At 58.7% G+C, this 11,519-nt stretch overlaps 2 protein-coding genes across 5 annotated transcripts; one reads left to right on the top strand and one right to left on the bottom strand.

The window, feature by feature from the left end:
- Window positions 1–78: 78 nt before the first annotated feature.
- Window positions 79–8,610, top strand: WDR6 (WD repeat domain 6). Of its 3 annotated transcripts, none has more exons than XR_009597450.1 (7): window positions 79–293; window positions 4,099–6,592; window positions 6,667–6,750; window positions 7,029–7,145; window positions 7,235–7,353; window positions 7,454–8,049; window positions 8,194–8,610. XR_009597450.1 is itself a non-coding variant. In XM_060402544.1 (6 exons), exons 1-6 carry the CDS (start codon window positions 194–196, stop codon window positions 7,912–7,914), a joined length of 3,375 nt encoding a protein of 1,124 aa, XP_060258527.1. In that variant the 5' UTR covers window positions 79–193; the 3' UTR covers window positions 7,915–8,610. The 3 variants fall into 3 exon arrangements, 1 of the variants encoding a protein (XP_060258527.1); XR_009597451.1 differs by having other exon boundaries at window positions 8,144–8,610; XM_060402544.1 differs by having other exon boundaries at window positions 7,454–8,610.
- Window positions 8,111–11,075, bottom strand: DALRD3 (DALR anticodon binding domain containing 3). Of its 2 annotated transcripts, XM_042236239.1 has the most exons (12): window positions 10,916–11,075; window positions 10,540–10,835; window positions 10,154–10,410; window positions 9,986–10,065; window positions 9,774–9,902; window positions 9,455–9,525; window positions 9,299–9,360; window positions 9,115–9,197; window positions 8,829–9,011; window positions 8,633–8,752; window positions 8,443–8,511; window positions 8,111–8,358 (listed from the first exon to the last, which is right to left on the bottom strand). In XM_042236239.1, exons 1-12 carry the CDS (start codon window positions 11,069–11,071, stop codon window positions 8,239–8,241), a joined length of 1,626 nt encoding a protein of 541 aa, XP_042092173.1. In that variant the 5' UTR covers window positions 11,072–11,075; the 3' UTR covers window positions 8,111–8,238. The 2 variants fall into 2 exon arrangements, 1 of the variants encoding a protein (XP_042092173.1); XR_006057079.2 differs by lacking the exon at window positions 8,111–8,358 and having other exon boundaries at window positions 8,482–8,511; window positions 8,633–8,709.
- Window positions 11,076–11,519: the final 444 nt, after the last annotated feature.

The following is an 11,519-nucleotide window of genomic DNA, read 5'->3' as shown; positions in this document are numbered from 1 at the left end:
CGGCCAATCCCAGCCGGACGGCATGGGGCGGAGGGCGGTCGTCATTGGACCTAGGCGGCGGCCGCCCCTGCCTCTGCTACCTGTTGCTACGGGCGCCGTAGAGCTGCAGCGCAGCAGCACGCGGGAAGGCTCGTCTCGCGAGAGCTCTGCTCCTTTCTTGGCCGTGGCAGCTGCAGGGGCTCGGGGGACCGCCATGGACGCTCACGAGGACTACGTTTGGCCGCGGGCAACCTCAGAGCTCATACTCCTCCCGGTAACGGGTCTGGAGTGCGTGGGGGAGCGGCTGTTGGCGGGTGAGTTGTGGTTCGAGGCGCGCGCTAGCGGAGAAGAAACCGAACGCTCGCCTGGGGAGGGGCCTCAAGAACAAAGGGATGCCCCGAGTAGGAGGAGGACGGGCGGCGGGCGGGAACCCACGGCATGGCGGGGCTGAAGCGCAGCCTGAGGAGCCCAGGAAACAGAGCTGCGGTGGTTCCCGAGGCCTTTCAGAAACTGCAGGGGATGCGGAGAGGGCGGCTGCGGGCGGCAGAAAGGTGCAGGGAAACGCGGTCGGCGTGGGGGCGGGGGAAGGGAATAAGAGACACTTGTGGACGAGTCGGGCGGGGGCTTCATCGTTCCAGCCAGGATGCGGGGGGAGCTCCGTGATGAAGCCCCCCTGGGCGGGCCCAGGGTCTGGGGCGTGGCCTTTTGGGGGTGGGCCAAGCTCAGAAGGGGGTGTGGCCTCTCGAGTGCGAGAGAGGGGCGGGTGATGCTCTTCCCTAGATGGGGATGAAGAGCCTCAGCAGCGTGGAGTCGCGGGAAACCCGAGGATGAGACCTTTCTGAGTAGGCCCGTGCTCGGGGAGGCGGAGGCTGAGGCCCTTCCCGAGATGGTTGGGGTCCAGGAAATCCGTGTCAGTGCCTCTTCTGAGGAGGGTTGGCTCGGGTAGCAGAGGACAGGGACCCAAGGCGACAGAGCCCCATGGATCGGTGGAGTCCGATTGGAAGCTACTACTAGTGACCTATGTTAGAGCTGCAGAGTTTAATAAGGGTCGCAAGGCAGGGCACTGGCTGGCAAGCCTTGAGTGAGCTGCTCCCAGTCCTAAGAGGGGTGGATGTATGGGGGTGGGAGATGAGGGCGGGGGATGACCCAGTTTTGATTTGCTGTGAAGGCTCTGGGAGCCCAAGGTTCCTACCATGAGCTAAACTCCTAAGGCTCCTGGAGGAGGAAATAGGTAGGCAGAAAACTGAAGAACCAGAAGAGTAAACTCGGGGAAGACAGGATTTAAGACAGAATTTGCCACTTTATGGAAAAGAGGCAATTCTTGGGGGGATTTAGCAGGCAGAGTGGAAGGGCTTGTCTAGGTGAAGAGGCCGGACCAATGAGCAGAGACCAGTCCATTTCAGCCGTGGATCTGACTTATCCCTAGGGCCACAAAGCCCCATTGGTGAAGCCCCACTGAAAAGTTTTAAGCAGGGAAATGGCTTGTGAAATTTAGTTTAGTAAGCTTTTAAAGTGAATTCACCTACTTCCATTATTTCCAAAGTGACTTTGCTATTGACACTTCTCAAATCCGACCCCTGTGAACCTATAGCCTGAATTCCCAGCCCTGTTCTCATCTGAGTGCCAGGCTCAAGTGCACAAGGGCCTACAAATTGGAATCCTCTTGCTGGTGTTCGAGCTCAGGCGTGGGAACATCAGCCACGCAGGGGCCCAAGCCCGAGAACCTGCCTCTCTCACCCCCCAAGCCAGCCTGGTTGATGCTGCGCTTAATACATGCAGCGTGTGTGTGTCTTTTTCTACCGTTATTGCCATCATTTGAGGCCATGCAGCTATGCCTCCCCAACCGCCTCAGTAACATTCTCTCGAGCTCATCCTTGAACCTTTTGTTTCCTGTTCTAGCCATGTTCCCCAAAGCTCGCACTCATCTCAGGGGCCTCAAAATTGATGTTTCCTCTGGCAAGAAAGATTCAAGCCCTCTCCCTCCTGCCTGCTCTTCCTTTGACTAACAACTGCTGATCCTTGATTGCCTCACCTAAATGTTACGTTCTCAAGTCGGCTCCCCCTGGCAGTCACCCAGTCTGGTTAGATTAGACCAGGGTTTCCCGGTCTCAGCACTTTTGATTCGTTGGATCATATCACGCTTTGTGTGAAGGGCTGTCTACATTGTAGGATGTACCTACACCCTTAGCCTCCACTAGATGCCAGTAGCACACACAGCTCCCAGTTGTAACAACCTAAAATGTCCTCAGACATTGCCACATGTCTTCCGGAGGGAAAGTGTCCCTCTGTTGAGAACCAGTAGAGTAGACTTTCCCATTTTGTATTCTTTTTTTTAAAATTTGGCTGCAGCGCACAGAGTGTTTGGTCTTCATTGCAGCTTGTGGGATATAGTTCCCTGACCAGGGATCAAACCCCCCTGCATGGGGAGCGCAGTCTTAGCCACTGAAACACTGGGGAAGTCCCTCCCTCGTTTTACATTCTGAAAGCAACCTATGTAGTTCTTTCCTGGAACATATCAAAACGATAACTATGTAGTGTACCTGTATGATACTGTTCTAGAGCTTAAATATTTATTTGGCTGTGTCAGGTCTTAGGAACAGACTGTGCTATATACAGTAGGTCCTGTTGATTACCTGTTTTTTATATAGTAGTGTGTATATGTTAATGCCAAACTCCTAATTTATCCCTCGCCTACCACATTTCCCCTTCAGCAACTACCATGTTTCCCCCTCAGTATCCATAAGTTGGTTTCTGAAACTTGTCAGTCTGTTTCTGTTTTGTAAGCAAGCTCATTTGTATCTTGAAAAGCTTTCTGATTGCACCCTCTGGCATGTGGGCTCTTAGTGCCCAGCCCAGACCAGGGATTGAACTCAGGCCCTCGGCATTGAGAGCAGAGAGTCATAATTGCTGGATCGCCAGGGGGTTCCGTTTGTAAAACTTTTTGATGGTGACTATTCTGACTGGTGTAGTGATACCTCATTGTAGTCTCGAATTGCATTTTTCTCTGACAGTGATGTTGAGCTTCTTTTCGTGTGGGTTTGTTTTTTTTTTTTTTTTTTTTGCTATCTGTTGTGTGATAGTGTTTAACATCTGCCTAATCCACAGAAGCAGGGTTTTATTCACTACTCCAGCATATTGTTCATTGTCTGGTTTATAATCAGTGTTTATTTAAAAAAAAAAAAAACCACTTTTTTTTTTTTTTGCCTGGACCACACTGCTTGCAAGATCTTAGTTCCCCAATGAGGGATGAAACCGAGGCCCCAGCAGTGAAAGTTCCAAGTCCTAACCACTGGAATGCCAGGAATCTCTCAAATGAGTGTTTATTGAATGTCAAAAGATTGAGATTGCAGGCTGGGAATAGCGTGAGGGATTGCCACTGTCATCTCTAGCTAAGAGGTGATGTCCTGGACCAGAGTCACTGTGGTTGATTGGATTTGCAAGCTCTTTAGAAAGTGAAATCTCTAGAACTTGGAGATAAAGAGGTGGGCTTCCCAGTTTGGGGCTGGGGTTGGGCAGAGGACAGTAGTATTAGGTCATTGGGGTGAGGAGCAGGGAGCAAACTTGAGGATGAGCTAGTAGATGAACATGCCTGCAGGGCAGCCAGGCGGCAGCTGAGGCTCACAGGGGTGTCTGCTTCCAAACTGCGGGCTGCCTCGCCCCACTGTTACTGAATGTGCTCTCATCTTCTGAGATAGAGAGAAGCTCCTGGAAATCAGGAGGGGTTCTGCTGTGGCCCGAAGTTGGAAGGCTTGACTTATCAGTGTGCCTGTTCCCTGGGGGAGGAGTTAGTGTGAAGAAGGTCAGTGAGGCCAAGGATTTGAGGACTAAAACTGAGGATTCTGGTCTGAAGCATGAGAAGTTCGGTGGGATGAGGAGGAGATGGGAGTTTGACGAATTCATGGTTGAGCTGAGTGTCATGGTAACTGACAGGGGGCTCAGAGAGCGCTGAGAATACAACTGAACCTGAGATCAAGCTCTGAGAGCAAGCCCAAGCCTGCAGGATTGAGTGACCTAATACATTCATAAGCTACCTGCTGAGCAGTTCCCTTGCTCCCTGTCTCTTCTTGGCCCATGAGAATTAGAGGAGGGGTTCTGATGTGGCTCTTCGCCTCTGTCCAGGTGAGGGGCCAGATGTCCTGGTATACACCTTGGATTTCGGTGGACATCTGCGGATGATGAAGCGAGTGCAGAACCTGCTTGGCCACTATCTTATCCATGGATTCCGAGTGCGACCAGAACCCAACAGAGACCTTGACTCAGAGGTCATGGTGGCGGCGTTTGGCAGCAAGGGCCTCCGAATTGTGAAAATTAGCTGGGGACAGGGCCGCTTCCGGGAGCTGTGGCGCTCTGGCCTGTGGAACATGTCTGATTGGATCTGGGATGCCCGTTGGCTCGAGGGGAACATTGCCTTGGCCCTGGGCCACAACTCGGTGGTGCTCTATGACCCTGTGGTAGGGTGCAGCCTGCAGGATGTGCCCTGCACAGACAGGTGCACCCTCTCCTCGGCATGTCTGATCGGAGACACCTGGAAGGAGCTGACCGTAGTGGCTGGCGCTGTTTCCAATCAGCTCCTGGTCTGGTACCCAGCAGCTGCTCTAAAAGATGATAAGCCCGTAGCCCCTGACCGACGGGTCAGTGGGCACGTGGGAGTCATCTTCAGCATGTCTTACCTAGAAAGCAAGGGCTTATTGGCCACAGCTTCCGAGGATCGAAGCGTTCGCATCTGGAAGGTGGGTGACCTGCGGGTTCCTGGGGGCCGGGTCCAGAATATTGGGCACTGCTTTGGGCACAGCGCCCGTGTCTGGCAGGTCAAGCTCCTCGAGAATTACCTTATCAGTGCAGGAGAAGACTGCGTCTGCTTGGTGTGGAGCCATGAAGGCGAAATCCTTCAGGCCTTCCGGGGCCACCAGGGCCGTGGGATCCGAGCCCTAGCGGCCCATGAGCGGCAGGCCTGGGTGATCACTGGGGGTGATGACTCAGGCATCCGGCTGTGGCACCTGGTAGGGCGTGGGCACCCGGGTTCGGGGGTCTTCGCGCTCTCCTTCAAGTCTCACAGCAGGCCAGGTGTCCTCAAGGCCGTGACGCTGGCGGGCTCGTGGCGAGTACTGGCCGTGACCGACACAGGGGCCCTGTACCTGTATGACCTCGAGGTCAAGTGCTGGGAGCAGCTGCTGGAGGACATGCGCTTTCAGTCCTACTGCCTCCTGGAGGCAGCCCCTGGTCCCGAGGGCTTCGGACTGTGTGCCCTGGCCAACGGGGAAGGGCGCGTCAAGGTTGTCCCCATCAACACTCCGACTGCAGCTGTGGACCTGACCCTGTTCCCAGGGAAGGTGCACAGCCTGAGCTGGGCCTTGAGAGGCTATGAGGAGCTTCTGTTGCTGGCCTCGGGCCCTGGTGGCGTGGTGGCTTGCCTGGAGGTCTCTGCAGCGCCTTCTGGCAAGGCCATCTTCGTCAAGGAACGTTGCCGCTACCTCCTGCCTCCAAGCAAGCAGAGGTGGCACACGTGCAGTGCCTTCCTCCCCCCAGGTGACTTCCTGGTGTGTGGGGACCGCCGGGGCTCCGTGTTGCTCTACCCCTCCCGACCAGAGCTGCTCAAGGATCTTGGGGTGGTGAGCAAGGTTGGGGCGATTACCTCAGCGCCCGGAGCAGGCAGTGGTGAGGGGGAGCCCTCCTTGGCTGAGTGGGGCCCTGTGTCCACCCTCCCTTCTCTGCACGGGAAACAGGGTGTGACCTCGGTCACCTGCCACGGTGGCTACGTGTACACCACAGGGCGTGACGGTTCCTACTACCAGCTCTTTGTGCGAGGCGGGCAGCTCCAGCCAGTGCTAAGGCAAAAGCCCTGTCGGGGGATGAACTGGGTGGCTGGGGTCCGTATGGTGGCTGACGGGAGCATGGTCATCCTGGGTTTCCACGCCAATGAGTTCGTGGTGTGGAGCCCCCGGTCGCATGAGAAGCTGCATGTCATCAATTGTGGTGGAGGGCACCGCTCCTGGGCCTTCTCTGACACTGAGGCAGCGATGGCCTTCGCCTACCTCAAGGATGGCGATGTGATGCTCTACCGGGCTCTGGGTGGCTGCACGCGGCCACATGTGATTCTCCGGGAGAGCCTGCACGGCCGGGAGATCACTTGTGTAAAGCGTGTGGGCAGCATCAGCCTGGGGCCTGAGTCTGGGGTGCCCAGCTTCCTGCAGCCTGACCACCCGGAGCCTGGCGAGCCTGTCGAGCCCGGCAGTGAGGGCCCTGGCCTGATCGACATCGTGATCACGTGCAGCGAGGACACCACCGTCTGTGTCCTGGCGCTCCCCACGGCCACGGGCTCAGCCCACGCGCTTACAGCGGTCTGTAACCACATCTCTTCGGTGCGTGCGGTGGCTGTGTGGGGTGTTGGCACCCCGGGTGGCCCTCAGGATCCTCAGCCAGGCCTGACCGCCCATGTGGTGTCCGCGGGGGGCAGGGCTGAGATGCACTGCTTCACAATCATGGTCACCCCAGACCCCAGCCCCCCAAGCCGTCTTGCCTGCCACGTCATGCACCTTTCATCACACCGGCTAGATGAATACTGGGACCGGCAGCGGCACCGGCACCGGATGGTCAAGGTGGACCCTGAGACCAGGTGAGGCGCACTGCCCGACAGCAGCGAGGGCTGGGCATGCAAGGCCAGGCTCTGAGTGATGTCTATCCCTGCAGGTACATGTCCCTAGCTGTGTGTGAGCTGGACCGGCCTGGCCTTGGCCCGCTTGTGGCTGCTGCCTGTAGTGATGGGGCAGTGAGGTGAGTGTAAAGGACTGGTCCCCAACCTTTTTGGCACCAGGGGCCAGTTCATTTTTCCAGTGGGTGGGGGCAATGGATGGGGAGGAGATAGTTCTGGTTTTGCCTGCTGTTCACCTCCTGTTTCCTGGTCTGGTTCCTAACAGGTCACAAACCAATACTGGTCGGTGGCGCAGGGGCTGGGGCATCTTAGTGTATAGGACCCAAGGAGCCAGGAGGCAAAGGAAAGGGTGTAGAGATGTTCAGAGTGGCTTCTGAGCTGGACTACCCCCCGCCCCCAGGCTCTTCCTCTTGCAGGACTCTGGGCGGCGACTGCAGCTGCTGGCTGAAACCTTCCACCACAAGCGCTGTGTCCTCAAGGTGCACGCCTTCACACACGAGGCTCCCAATCAGCGACGGTGAGAGGGACTGCGTGGCGGTCCCACATGGGCTGGGGGCGCTCCTGTTGCTTCCCATCCCCCTCACCCAGCTGCTCTCTGGTCTCCAGGAGGCTGTTCCTGTGCAGCGCAGCTACTGACGGCAGCTTGGCCTTCTGGGACCTCACCACCTTGCTGGACCAAGGCTCCCCTGCCCTGGAGGCTGCAGTGGACCCTGGGCTGCCCTGCCGTGAGTAGCTACACTGCAACTGTGGCTGCCGCCCCGCCCCACATGCACTCAGCCGTGTGTCGGGCTGGGTCCTGACAACTGTCCTCTCCTCTTTCTCCAGAGCTGGGCAGCCCCTGCCTGACTGTGCAGGCTCACAGCTGTGGCGTCAATAGCTTGCACACCCTGCCCACCCGTGAGGGCCACCTTGTGGCCAGTGGCAGCGAGGACGGCTCCCTCCACGTCTTTGTGCTTGCCGTGGAGATGCCGGAGCTGGAGGAGGCTGTGGGGGCTGCCGAGCTGCTGCCCCAGCTGCAAGTGCTGGAGGAGTACTCCGTCCCCTGTGCCCACGCTGCCCACGTGACAGGCCTCAAGATCTTAAGTCCCAGCCTCATGGTCTCCGCCTCCATCGACCAACGGCTGACCTTCTGGCGTTTGGGGCACGGTGAACCCACCTTTATGAATAGCACAGTGTACCACGTAGCAGATGTGGCCGACATGGACTGCTGGCCCGTGAGCCCAGAGTTTGGCCACCGTTGTGCTCTGGGGGGCCAGGGCCTTGAGGTCTACAACTGGTACGACTAAGACATCCCGCGGTGGCCGGCACACTGGGCGTGGGGCCTGCTCACAGACAAAGTGACTGTCTGTGCCCATGCCTGGTGTGCCCAGAGGGGAGGAAGAGGCAGCCGCGGGTTCCTGACTTCAGAGCAGGAGCTGAAGGTGAGTAGGATGCCACCTGGACAGACCAAGAATACGCCCCACTCCCTGCCAGGGGACAAAACCTTGTCACACAAACAATTTATTTTGGCTCCAGATCGTTAAAAAAAAAAAAATCCAGATCCTCCCCCCACCGCACCCTTTCAGTTGCTGACTTTGTGGACATTCCTGGACCCTAAGGCCTCCTTGGCCTTAAATGTGACTCAGCGGAGGGAGACCCAGCATGGCCAGCCCAGTGTGGAGCACGTCTCGCACGGCCCGCAGAAGCTGCAGACGGGCAAACATCTGACCGAACAGGTGCGGCCGAGGCTCCTGGAGGAGAGGCGGAGGCTGCGGGTCTCATCCTTTGCTTTCCCTGCACCACCCGCCCCCATCTGCCCTTTGCTGTGCACTTACCCCTAGGATGTGTACCCGGTTATAGTATGAGCTGAAGTCCATGCTGAGCTGGACCAGGAACTTGCATACCTAGAGACAGAGACCAAACTGAGTCCCTGGCGCCGCCCCCCCCCCCCCCCCCCCCCGCCTTTTGTCCCCAGATCAGAATAAAGAACAGTGTGTGCAGAGCGTCCTGCTCCTCCGTCCTCACCGTCTCTGTGCGCGCAGCAACGTGAAGCCCTGGGGTGGGGCAGGGCAGGGGCAGGGCTGCTGTCTGCCTCAGCAGGTCTGGGAAGGGGAGGATGCTGTTGAAGAGTAGCAACCACTCACCCTGTGGGGGAGAAGGGCGCTGGGAGGGAAAGGCCTGAGCTTCCTACACATGCCAGCTACCCAGGAGGGGCGCTCACCTCATCACGCAGCAGGGAGAAGTCTAGACTGCTCACAGGCGGGAAGGTGGGGTACAGACCTTGTTCCACGCTGCACGTGTAACCCTCAAAGAGGGTGGCGAGACGTGCGCAGTTATACATGACAAAGGTGCCACTTTTGCTGCCCTTGGTGGAAATGCTGCTGTCAGCCAGGGCCAGGAGAAGCTGAGGAATAAAGGCACAGCTGCACAGGGAGGAGCGCCACTGCACACCCTGTCCCCCAACTCCAACCCCCAGCCCCGGTCCAGCAAGATATGCCCAGGCTCACCTGACTCTGGGGGGCTGTGCTGAGCATCTCAAATTTAATGGTCGCCACAGACAGAACCCTGAAGATTTCCATCCAGGCTGGGTCTGAGAGTACGGATCAGTCAGTCTCGGCAGGCAGACAACAAGGGGCATGTGTGCAAATGACCCCCCCTACCGGAAGCACAAGCAGGGTCTCCCAGGTGTACCTTGTTCCAGGTCCTTGCCATGCTTCAGTGATGACACCTTGCACACCTGGGCGTGCCGGAGCCTGCATTGAGAAGAGAATGAGAAAAGGACTGGTAGACAGGGTCCCCCCACCTCCACTGGCCTGGCTCGGTGGCCTGCCTTCCAGCCTCACTCACTCGTAGTATTCGGGGGCAGTCAGGGTGCTGGGCGCACCAGTCACTTTCACTGGGCCACAGACCAGGTGCTTCTGTTAGGAAGACAGCAGGGGTCAGCTGCTGATGATACCCTCCCAAGAACCTAAATGTGTTCCTGGACTCCCCCCAGCTTCCGACCTTAAGCCCTCTGTCTCAAGTCCAGAGCCCTCTCCTAGCACCTGCTGCATGTGCCTAAGGTCCCCCTAAAGGTCAGGTGTCACCTTCTGGACCCATCAGCTAACAAGTAGGTTTCAAGGAGTCCTCTGAGGTTGCTGTGGGGAGGTTACCATCACTAACCTACCTGTGTGAGAGGAGCCTGATGATCCAGCTTCCACCAAAGCAGGTCCAACTTTTGCTGCTGGAACTCCTCCTCACAGCTCACTACGTGTAGGACCACATAGCTATCTGCGCCCGCATCTGGGGCCGCAGCCTGTAGGGCAGGACAGTCACTGTGGGGGACACACTACACCTGGTTTGCCAGAAGCATACCAGGGTGGGGCGGCAGTCACTAACCAGGCCTAGGGAGCTGCCCTCGGCACCAGCCTGCACAGCCTCCTGCAGCTCGGCCAGCAGAGAGAGCAGATCCTCCGTCACTGGGGAGAGAACACACGGCTGAGGCCGGCCGGGGAGTGCGGGGGTGGCGGCGTCCCGACATTCCGGCCCCTCGGATCCCGGGCCTACCCAGACAGCTGTCCACACTGGGGTCATAGCCAGCTGTGCGTCCCCGCTCCTCCATCAGTTCCTTCAGGCACACTCGACCCAGGGTGCCAGGGGGCAGGGCTCCAGCCTCACGGGCAGGGGAGAGCTCTGCAATCGCGCGATTCCTTAGGGCTTCGGTCGAGGGTTTCTCTGAGACCTCGGGCCAGTCCACCCGCAGCTGCCGCAGAAAGGTCGGCATGTGCGGGTCCCGCACAGCGGGGACTCGGCGCACACTCACCCTGCGAAGCGAGACGGCCGCTGAGCCTGAGTACCTGGCTCAGCTCGCTCCGATCCCACGCGCACCAGCGCGGACTGCTGCCGCCCGAAGCCATTGCGCACCTTCGTTTTGGGCCCGCGCCCTCACTCACTTGTGAGCTTGCAGAATTCGCGCCAGGTGGTCCGCCACGAGCACGGCACGGAGCTGGCTCAGGCGGAGGGTGCTGGGGCTGCCGCGCAGCGCCGGGCAGTGCAGGACGACGCGCGGGGTAGGGCCGGTGGGGGCGGCGGGCGCGGCATAGGCGGCCACGGAACAGAGCACACGCTCGAAGACAGCGGACCGCTGCAGCTGAAGCGCCAGCCCCGCGGGGGTCGGCGCGCAGCACAGCACCGGGGCCACGCCCGGACCCTGTAGGCCAACGATGGCGTGAACCACGCCCTCAGGCACCTGCGGAAAGCCAGGAAGGTGAGCGGGCCGCTGCGCTCCCACCTGTCTCCGGCCCACGTCCCCTCCATGCACGCGCCTACCTGGTCGTCCCCAAAGCGCGCCTGCAGTGCGCGGCGCGGTGCCAAGAAGTCTCGGGCACGCAGGTGGCGGGCGTGCGTCTCCTTGAACCATACTGGGCCGCCAGGCCCCAAGGCCGAGTTCAGGGCTCCCAGGGTCTCCTCTACCCCGAGGCGCATGGCTACCGGAAGGGGCAGGCGGGACCGGAAGCAAAACGTCGAGGCGGGATTTCCGGGAAGGCCAATTGGTTGGAGCGGGGGAACGGGCAGGGACTCCTGAGTGGACAGTGGACAGTTGCTTTCGCTCCCTGGCCCCAGCCCTACCCGCCGCGTGGTCCACCTGACTGGTCAGGACTAGGGTAAGAAATCTCGGGGTCTACTCAGGACTTAGGGCTCTCTCGCTGTTGCCCGCAGTAGCAATAAGGGAAAGAATCTACACAATCCGGTGGGGCCGAGGCAGGGTTGTCTCTCTTACATTTATGTATTTGTATAACGTTTCATTTCCTCCATGTACACATGATCAATGGAGAAGTTAATAGCAACCCGCTCGTTTTCTTGCGTAGAGTCCCCATGGACAGCGGAGCTGGCGGGCCACAGTCCATGGGGTCACAAAGAGTCGGGCACGACA

The sequence above is a fragment of the Ovis aries genome, chromosome 19 (assembly GCF_016772045.2).
Source record: "Ovis aries strain OAR_USU_Benz2616 breed Rambouillet chromosome 19, ARS-UI_Ramb_v3.0, whole genome shotgun sequence".
In the NCBI taxonomy this organism is placed as follows: domain Eukaryota; kingdom Metazoa; phylum Chordata; class Mammalia; order Artiodactyla; family Bovidae; genus Ovis; species Ovis aries.
This window is presented reverse-complemented; position numbering and strand designations above follow the sequence as displayed.